At 30.5% G+C, this 10,045-nt stretch overlaps 1 protein-coding gene and 1 non-coding gene across 2 annotated transcripts in view; both read right to left on the bottom strand.

Annotated features, from left to right (window-relative positions):
* Positions 1-7,587, bottom strand: part of LOC111614291 (trafficking protein particle complex subunit 11-like) — a 42,757-nt gene extending 35,170 nt beyond the window's left edge. Inside the window, 5 exon segments of the mRNA XM_023355664.1 lie at positions 378-492; positions 1,594-1,664; positions 1,752-1,921; positions 2,192-2,404; positions 7,412-7,587. Of these exon segments, the coding sequence (XP_023211432.1) occupies positions 378-492; positions 1,594-1,664; positions 1,752-1,921; positions 2,192-2,398 (563 nt within the window). The 5' untranslated portion in view covers positions 2,399-2,404; positions 7,412-7,587.
* A 1,158-nt stretch (positions 7,588-8,745) lies between these two features.
* Positions 8,746-8,818, bottom strand: Trnar-ucu. Its single transcript has one exon. It is a non-coding gene; the product is annotated as a tRNA-Arg (tRNA).
* Positions 8,819-10,045: the final 1,227 nt, after the last annotated feature.

Below are 10,045 nucleotides of genomic sequence, written 5' to 3'. Positions count from 1 at the left end.
TTTTTTTTGTACTATATTAAAAACTAAAATTTATTTGTTTGTAAGCTTAAAATAGATTTTTATTAACCATATATTATTAAAAATGCATTAATAAATAAAATACAGAACCGGGAATGGTAATTTACGGTTTAGCCTAGTGATAAGTAGATTCGGAGACAAGTAAATTCGACTTACGTCATTCTCCTGGAACCAATTAACGACGTAAGGCGAGGTATGCCTGTATACAGTTAGCAAAGCTTTTATCTTTGATTGTTTAAACATAAATGTTTATAAATTCTTGTATAATTTTAAAGTATTTTATTTGATTAAATTTTTAAGATAATTTTCAGTATTAATTATTTCACAATTAAATCTGAAATCATTTAAAATAATCATACCTTAAAGTATATCCAAAAAGATGATCAGAAAGTGGTAAAACAAAAAGAGATTTTGCTGATAAATCACAGGCACTAAATAATGTTGCTGCTCTTTCTGCAGCAATTACATCATCTCCTAAAATAGAAATTTTCATTTTAAAATTATGGTAATAAAGTGGAACCTCTATATTCATCATTAATCTGTTCTTAAGGACTTAACAAATATGGAATATGACAAATATAGAAACAATTTTTCTCATAATAAATAACTGATATTCAATTAATCTGTTCCCATCCTAAAAAACAGGTACAAGAATAAAAATTATGTTGTTTGTAAAAAGTTTACCTTTATTGTACTAAATAAATTCAATATAGTGGTAGAAGGAGAAGAAGAGTAAGGTTATTATTGTTTAGAAGACATACCATCAATTAAAACATTAGATAATTCCAATCATGATCATGGGGTCTGTTTTGTCGATGATTCAGTAGCACTCAATTTAACAAAGAACTTGTCCCATATTGTTTGTTTTTGTCTGCTTTTTAAAACCTTTCTGAAGTAGGCAATAATAATTTCTTTTTTTTACCTCTATTGTTGTTCTAACAAACTTTCCTTTTTTGCTGTTTTTCTTCAATGTGCTTTGTTGGAGCCATTGGAACTTCAGTTTTTGAAAATAATCAATGCAAGAAACCAAGAACACACACGACGACTGCCCAAAGCAGACTGGCAACTACAGTTAGCTAACATGGCTAGGTGATCGGCATGGGCGTGCGATTGTAGCCCCACTGCCAGTGTTGGGAATGACAACAAATACAGAAAATACTGATGAATATGGAGGGGGAGAAGTCATCAAAATGTGGCAAATATTGAATATTACAAATATAGAGGTTCCACTGTATTTTAAATATAAGAATGCACTCTTACAGAAAAATATCACATTATTATTAACAATAGAAAAATAAAAAGCTAAATTAAGTAAATTTTATTAAAACATACAAAATTACTATTAACATAAAATTTAACACATTAAATTTAATTTTGCATTCCAATTTCTCTTTAATTGAATAATACTCTATTTAATTGTTTATAAAACAGTTCAATTCTTCTGAAATATTGTCATATAATAAAAGATATCAATATAAACTGAAAAATATTGGATATTTTGTATATAAATTTTATTATTTTTGATTAAAATAGTAAAACAGGAATAAATAAAATAGTTATAAATTGTTTGCATACCTCCAGGAAGTGGTGCTGTTTTCTGAATTAAGGCCAATACAACTTTAGTATTTCTTCCCTGTAATGATGATCTGCACATTCACTGTATTAGTGCTACTTTGCTTTTAAAAAATTTTTTTAATTATACAATCTACAGATAATTAATGAATTATATTTACCTTAATAATTCCAATTTTGTTGCACATTCAGTTCTCTTTTCAGTCCAATTTGGATCATCCCAATCAAGTTTATAAAACAGCACAGCCACGGCAGGAATTTCATTTAAATGTTTAGAAAGCCAACCAGTTTTAAGAAGACCTTTGGGGACATGTCTTTCGTAAGAAGTGCGCTAAATATTAAAATAAGTTATGTATTTAATGCAATGATACTGTTATAAGAAAACGAAAAAAATAATACTTATTTAAAATATTTCTAACAACAATGGCAAATTAAACATTTGTTAAAAATTTGTTTTTGATTTATGTATGTTTATATTATTTCAATGTTATTAACTTGAAATTTATCTTTAATTATATACTGTTTGTATTGCATAAATAAGGAGTAAAGAGAATATTTTATATGTAATGCATTTAAGTATGGAGATAAAATAAATTCAAACCTTAGGTTTAGCTATTGGAAACTGATGTCCTTCTTGCAGAAGTTTAAAATTTATTGGAGCTCTGTCTGGTAATCTGTTCAAATGAAATGATTCCCAAATTGAAGCATGAACAGGATTATTAACTATATCTAATCCTAATAATGCAACTAAAGCTAATGGACGAGATGTCAACTCTGGTGGAAGATCTCCAATTCCAAGCACTGGCATTTTAATCTAAAGATTAAAAAAATATATTGTTTAAGATTAATTTATGAACATTAAAATTCAAAATAATTAAATCAATTTTTTTTAAAGCATTCATTCAGAAACAGTTAAAATTAATAATTTTTACACTTTATATTAAAAAATATATTAATTTTTAATATTTACATGCTGTTTTTTAAATTACACGTTATTATAAATTTTTTAAATAATATTTTTCAAAATATCTTTTTGTTCTAATTTTAGTCTCACTGTAAGAACAGCATTCATTAAAACAGATTCTGTAAGTAGGACTTAATAAATATCTATATATCAACATATCTAAATCTGATTATTGGATGTTATATGGCTATATTGGCCATATAACACCCAATAATTTGGCAGATCATTTGGTTTGAATTAATAAATGTCATAAATATAAATAAAACCTAAGTGTTAGATCTCATGTGTAAATGATATTGCAACTAAAATAAAACAATCTAACATTCAAATAGTTCCAAAAGTATTAATTTTATTCACTTTAATAACATGCAATTATATAAGCTCTAATCAGAGAAGATAGTCCAAACATACTTTATGCTATCTTTAATGCAATTCTTATCAATGAACTGATCAGTCTGTCCAACAAGGATATGTGAAATTAGCTTTTATCAGAGATACATTAATTTTCCTGTCTCTTCATCAATAAACAATTCTTGTAATATGGAGTGCACATTCATATGTCATTAGTTTATTAAGTGATCAGTCACTTAAGCCTTTTATAAATATAACAATTAAAAATTAACTGTTGCAGGAGTAAAATTAAGAGAGAATTTAAAAAGATAAGATGACAAATGAATTTCCTTAGTTTAAATAGTTATAAAGATATTCCTTTATCAAACCTTCCTTCAAACAGATGTGAAATTTACATTAGTTTATAATTTAAATGCTATTTTGTTTATATTTATTTATATTATATTTGAAATGATTAAAAGTAAATAAAAAAAAAAAACACTAACAATGCAATTATTGTATTTATGTCGTTTAAAACACTTTAAAGAGCAACAGTACTTAAATAAATGAATGTTATATCTAAATATGTAAAAGCCAGATTTTTAGGTCATTACTTTAACTCAGCTTGTAGATATTTAGGTATTAAAAATATGACCTTGGTTATTGTTTACCAAGATATGAATCTATTGTATTATCTCCAATATAGCACTCTCTCATTACAGTATGGACTGTACAGTACATTCTAATAAAAGGATTTAATTGATAGTAATTCTTTGCACCAATCACTAATAAGCAGGGAAGCACTTATGAAGAAAGTTCATGAGAAAGTTTCTGATAATTCCTTCTTCTTATACCTCAATATAGGACAAATAGCTTCAAATAATTATTAGAATATTCAAGTATATTCTAAGTGCCTAGTCTTGAGTTATGTCATTAGTAACACAAGTGTGTTTGAAGTGTCATGTGTCATGAACTTGTTCGTTGAATGGTCTCACTGAACAGGTTTCTACTGTACTATGTGATATCCTCAGCGTGTTCATATTGCTACTAATAACCTAGGACTAGGTATTTTGTTGTATTAGGTATGCACTTAAGTGTTCAAGCATTGACTATTTTCTCTTTTAACTTAGTACATAATATTAAATCTAAATCTTAATGTTTCAGAGATTTAGACCTAATAGTCACTGAAAAAAATGTATCCAAAAAACATACTTAAGTCAAATAATTGCGGGATTGAATCGGGCTTCTTTACTGTTGTTATTAATAATTAAATTCTAAGTAATTTGGTATTAGATGTTGGTGTTAGGCATCTTATGAAATTTAATACTGTAATTATGATTAAATTAGTATTTATTAAATAATTCAGAATATTCTGGAAGGAAAAAAATCAGCCCAGAGTGGGGTTTGAACCCACAACTCAAACATACCATGCAGATGCATTGCCAGTTATGCTCACAGACCTCCAGTGAAATATGGTAATCATTTGTCTTATTAAAATATTGGGCTTTGAGATGTTTACAGATGTAAACATACTAGTTTCTCTTATTTTCACTGATGGGAAAATTGTTTTATTTCTATAAACAGTGCTATAAAAACAAACTACTACTTTCATTCTTGCTAAGATCATCAGCAAAAATTAAATACTGTCTTTGCAATACCAATTCCAACAAGTGACTATAAGTTTAGTTTTTCAGTGAAAAAAATGTACAGGAAATCCTTGTTAATTCCACCTTGAATAGTTTGAAATCCCATTAGTTTGTAACTGTACTTTTGTCCTGGCTGGGAATACAGGATTTATATGTTAAGGGAATTCAGTTAGTTCAAAATACAGCTTCTTTGAAATCTGAAGTGAAAACTCTGTCCGAACTGTGATAATGTGTGCATTAACTGGTTCATTTAGATCAAAATGCCTCCATGCTATAAGTGAATAATAGACTAACAACAACTCTAATCTGGTCAATAAGACTTTGCTTTTACAGTAACACATTTTTGGGTGTCACTTTACCCATGGATTACCCTTTCTTCTCTTATCTCATAAAATATGTCTGGTTTTCAGGATTGTAAGATTGAATTATGAATAGCAGATTAAGATATTTGCTAGGCTACTACATTTGGGTGACTTACTACTTTTTGGATTACTTTAAAAATAGTTTGGGCTACATTTCAATGAATTCTGCTTTACTTTTTATAAAATCTATATGGTAACCTGTGTGGTTCTTACCAGACATGTGTTGCTTACCTGCAGTTTATTTATATTATTATTATTAATTCATTAATGATTAATTAGTTCTGTACAAGTAGCCATATTCTGTCTGCTTAATAAATTATATCAATTACATTGCTTTTGGCATATCATACAAGAATATGTAAATCTCGAATAATTCAAAACTGGATAATTCAAAGTCGCAATTATTTCTCCCTTGAATTTCAAATTAATGAAGATTTCCTGTATTAGAAATTATAATTTCTGCAATATTAAATGAATACATAGCATTTCTTATATTACTCAGATCATATTGAGAACTTCTCCAATCTTAGCTGTAATGAAATTTCTAGAAAGGTCCAGAAGAATTCAATTTTATAATTAACCAGATTTAGCTTTTTCCAAGTTAAATCTCAGAGTTTAAAATTTAGTGTTCATATTTTAATTCAAGAAATTAAGATATACAGATAACTTTTTTAATATTCACTCTAATCCATTTCCTTCTAAAGAGAAAAAGTTTTTAAAAGAATTTTTATCTAGCCATGTTCCTGTTCTCTTAATAAGTCACCATATAAGTGCTTAAACATTATGAGAGTTAACCTTCTGACTGCAATTAGAGATCTCAGAGACTTTAGTGTTTTATTTGTCTCTATGTATTCATTCTGAAATGATAAGATTTTTGTGGTTCCAATATAAATTAGGATCTCAATGAGGTGTTTGGGCAACAAAGTGAAATCATATGTAATGTGTTGTGTTCTACACAGCATGTTGTTATTTTATAAGTTACACTGATCCTGATATACTGTAAGAGATAGTCTTTGATTAATATTTAATTTTTATATTTCTTGACATATTAGTGTTTGGAAATATTTATCATTTGTCTTGTATTATTTTGTGGCAACATATCACTTAATTAACAATTTGTGAGATAATGGTATATATGAGGACAGTCAGTGTCATCAATGATGATGTGATTGTCAGACCCTACAGAAAGATAATTCTATTAAAGTAGTAGTTGTCAGATGAAGACACTATGCTTGATGATCTAAACCAGGGGTCAAAATTAGCAGCTCGCGAGCCGCACGTGGCTCTTTGCATAGACATTTGCGGCTCTTCGAACATAAACTCCAATTTCACCTCACCTCATTTCACCACAGTCTTATAACTTATGAATTTATGAAATAGAGCTGTCGAACAAACTTCAACTCATACAGCATACTCTCTACCACTCTTTAGCCCGTCCGCACATGACCACACTCACATTGATCAATATGAGTGGCAGCATTTGAAGCCTATCTATCTATATATACATAACCCATTGAACGTGTGTCCATCCATGTAACGTTATGCCAAAATCGGCCACTAGAGGTGCCCATCGTGTGTCGTATTTTGCACATTTAAATTAGCAGTATAAATTATTATTATTATTAATTTGGCCAATAGCCAATAACAATATAAATAATTCAGTATATTTGTAATAGGAATTTATTATTGTCACGGAATGCCTGTAACGTGCACTAGGGGGTGTCTCTCTGGTGCGCGTTATATATGCGGCTCTCTGGTACTTTTGTTATACTGTTTCCATGACAATTTGGCTCTTCTCACTTGACAAACTGCCGACCCCTGATCTAAACCACGTCCTACAAGCAAAGATTATGCTGATTCTTCCCATCGGATATAATCAAAAGAAAAATCGAAACAACAAAGTCACACACATCACCAAGCCAGAGGGGGGAGGACAGTTAGAAACAATACAGTTACTCATTTACCCTTGTAAAAGGATTAAGGCAAGACTGGTGTGAAAATCATGCAACCAACATGATTGTCCAGACCATATAGCTTCCATTTGTGAAAAGTGTAAAAAATAGCACTAACTATATACAAATATTATATACGAGTGATTAATAAAGGTTAATATCACTTGTTTTGACATACAAATTCATTTACAACACTGTATAGAGCTTAAATTAAACAGGGTCTTCAAGATGGTACGAGTGTAGATGGAAGGTTACATTAAATTTTCATGCAACGGAAGAAAGGTTTAAGAGTCATTTTTTGACACGGTCACTCCTGGATTTTTCTTTTTTTAATTCATGTAACTGAGCATTTCAAAAATCTGGCAAAAAAATTCTTATCTTGTACACCTGTAAGGATTTATTCCATTCAATTATCATTGTAATTTCCAAGAAGGGTAGAATGCATTGATACAATATAATTCATAGAAATTTAAATGGCATAACTTTTTCACCTTGCTACGATTACACGTGAATATTATAAGCAATATGCATTGTGCATTATGTTTCTGCTTCAATTATATGTCTTACCTTTGATATAATGAGCTTTAAACACAATACAGAATATTATGCAGCATTTAAATCACTTAGTTCAATCTCATTCCTGTTTATTTCACTACAAATCAAAACTTCTAAACACGCCCTCTATTCCACTTAATTTTCAGTATTCCTGGATCGAGATTTCACCCTCGTCTTGATCCAAAAGTAAAAAAATTAATTTTCTGCTACTAGAGGCACTGGTTTCGCTGTATTTTTTTATTTTTTTTTATTATAAAATTTACGATAAAATTGTAAGAAAAATATTATTGACATAAAATGTTCTGGTATTACATTTTTAAAAATACATACCTAATTACAAAAAATATTTAATATATAAAAAAGAAATATAAATTGATTTCCTCGTAAACAAAATTTATATCCTGATATAGCGATTGTATGAAAATTAGTGAGCCTCTCTGCGAAAGATTTCTTCCAGGCAAATAACACTTTAACACTTTTCTTTATAGTTCCCTTTGCAGTGTGATGCATTTCTCCCAGCAATGCTCCAGCTTTACGAATGGCGAAAAAAATTTCTCTTGGTCCTCACATCATCCATGAATAGTATCCTTTTTTTAGAAAAAAAAAAGTCTCTCCGCCCCGTGGACACTAAAAGGGCCTCTTTAAGCAAGCCCATTACGGGTTCGGCCAGGCCCACAATGGTGTAGCCGGAAAATGAGGGACGGGGCTCGACATATCCGGACGGATCACCCCGAAAAATTCCTGAGGATTTTTCAACTCTGTACAGATATGATCCCGGGGTCCCCAGAAAGGTCAAGGTAACAGCCTACCACTCGGCCATCACTTTCTAAAAGAAATTGGCCTCTGTTTAGGTGTTATAAACGTGAAGAAAATCAGGAAAACTCTACTTGGTCAGCCCATTGGCGAGATGCGAAATCACAAACAACTACTAGTGTTCAGTGGTTTTATCCATTCGAGAACTGATGGGCTAGTCATCGTTGAAACACTGTCCTTTCAGATGTCGTTTGATGTTCGGAACAAGAGAAAAAAGATAATAAACGATACATCATTCACACCATACTCAGTCATAAAGGTCTCTATCTTGACTGACGACGTTCCCTTTATCTGTCTCATGACACTGGGTTGATGTGCTGGATTGGGCTAGGTGAGATGACCAGATGAAAAAATTACGTGTAAGAGTTGTGCTTCAAATGCCACAAATTTTATTATGCTTCGACAACTCCATCACAGGTAGGCTCACTCACTTTTAAAACAACCCTCGTAAAGATCAGTGTGAAATTAACGCGCGTAAACATAACTTTTCCCACAAAATAAGTTATGCAGGGGCGNTTTGTGGGAAACAGTAGCATCCCTGCCGGGATTCGAACCCGGGACCTTTGGATTAGAAGTCCAACGCGCTATCCACTGCGCTACAGGGACAACGAGTTAAGCAGGTTTTTAAATTTTGTCTTAATAGACAATAAATTAATCATTAGCTTAAATTTTCTGTTTTTTTTTTTTTTAAATAAAATATTAATAAATACTTTTAAAATGTCAGTTCTTCGTTTGTTAATTAATTCCAAAGAGTTCTAATGATTGTTATCTGGAAATAACAATCATTGTCAAATAGATGAAATGATAAAAATACAGTATGTATTTTAATTATATATAAACTATTTATTAAACTACTTATACTTTTTGCAGTGGCGTACGGTGACATTTCGTGATAGGGAAGCTGTGCCGGCCCTGGATAGAATAATTGGAAGCGTTATAAGATATTTTGGTGTGTAGCATCTATGAGCCAAAAGTGGGGGAAGTTGGTGCTCTGTAAAGCGTATGCGCGAATGCGTATAATCTGGCTGCTTTACACCATTCAAATATTTTCGTCGTGGAAGCTATCCCGTATTCGACAATACAGCGCTTTCATTGGGAATATGCATACACTAATTCGATATTCGAATATACAATAGCAATCTTATCGTTGTTTTTCACATGTATAGAAATTTGTAATAAAATACATAATGCGGTTATAATAAAATATTAATTGTAAGTACTTCAAAGTACGTTAAAATGTGAAAATAATCGCACAATATGTATTTGTATTTTAGAAAATACAAGGGAAACGGTACTTCCACGGCTTCCCGGCTTCACTTTATAATGATAAGGTTATAATACAATATGGCCGCCGGTATGTAAGGTACTGTACTTCTGAATAGTGGACAAATTTCTCGGTTCCGACGGGCATGCTATTCAGAAGTTATACTGTATTTCTTATATTCGTAATTCTTTCCTTTGTATTTCTGGTTCACAAGTGTCAAAAACAAACTCTTTTCTTTCAAGATACTACTACTACAGTATATGTATTTAATCTCGTGTTCTTTCAATATGTAAAACATACTGGAAGAATATGTTTAACAATATTGAAAGAACACGTGATTAAATACATATAGTAATTTGCCCGTTATTTACAGGTGTCCGCTATTCGGAGGTACAGTACCTTACATACCGGCAGCCATATTGTATTATAACCTTATCATTATAAAGTGAAGCCGGGAAGCCGTGGAAGTACCGTTTCCCTTGTATTTTCTAAAATACAAATACATATTGTGCGATTATTTTCACATTTTAACGTACTTTGAAGTACTTACAATTAATATTTTATTATAA

The sequence above is a fragment of the Centruroides sculpturatus genome, unplaced genomic scaffold (genome assembly GCF_000671375.1).
Source record: "Centruroides sculpturatus isolate CEXI.00-Female unplaced genomic scaffold, Cexi_2.0 scaffold2036, whole genome shotgun sequence".
Taxonomy (NCBI): Eukaryota; Metazoa; Arthropoda; class Arachnida; order Scorpiones; family Buthidae; genus Centruroides; species Centruroides sculpturatus.
The sequence above is the reverse complement of the archived record's forward strand: the minus strand, read 5'-3'. Positions and strand labels throughout refer to the sequence as shown.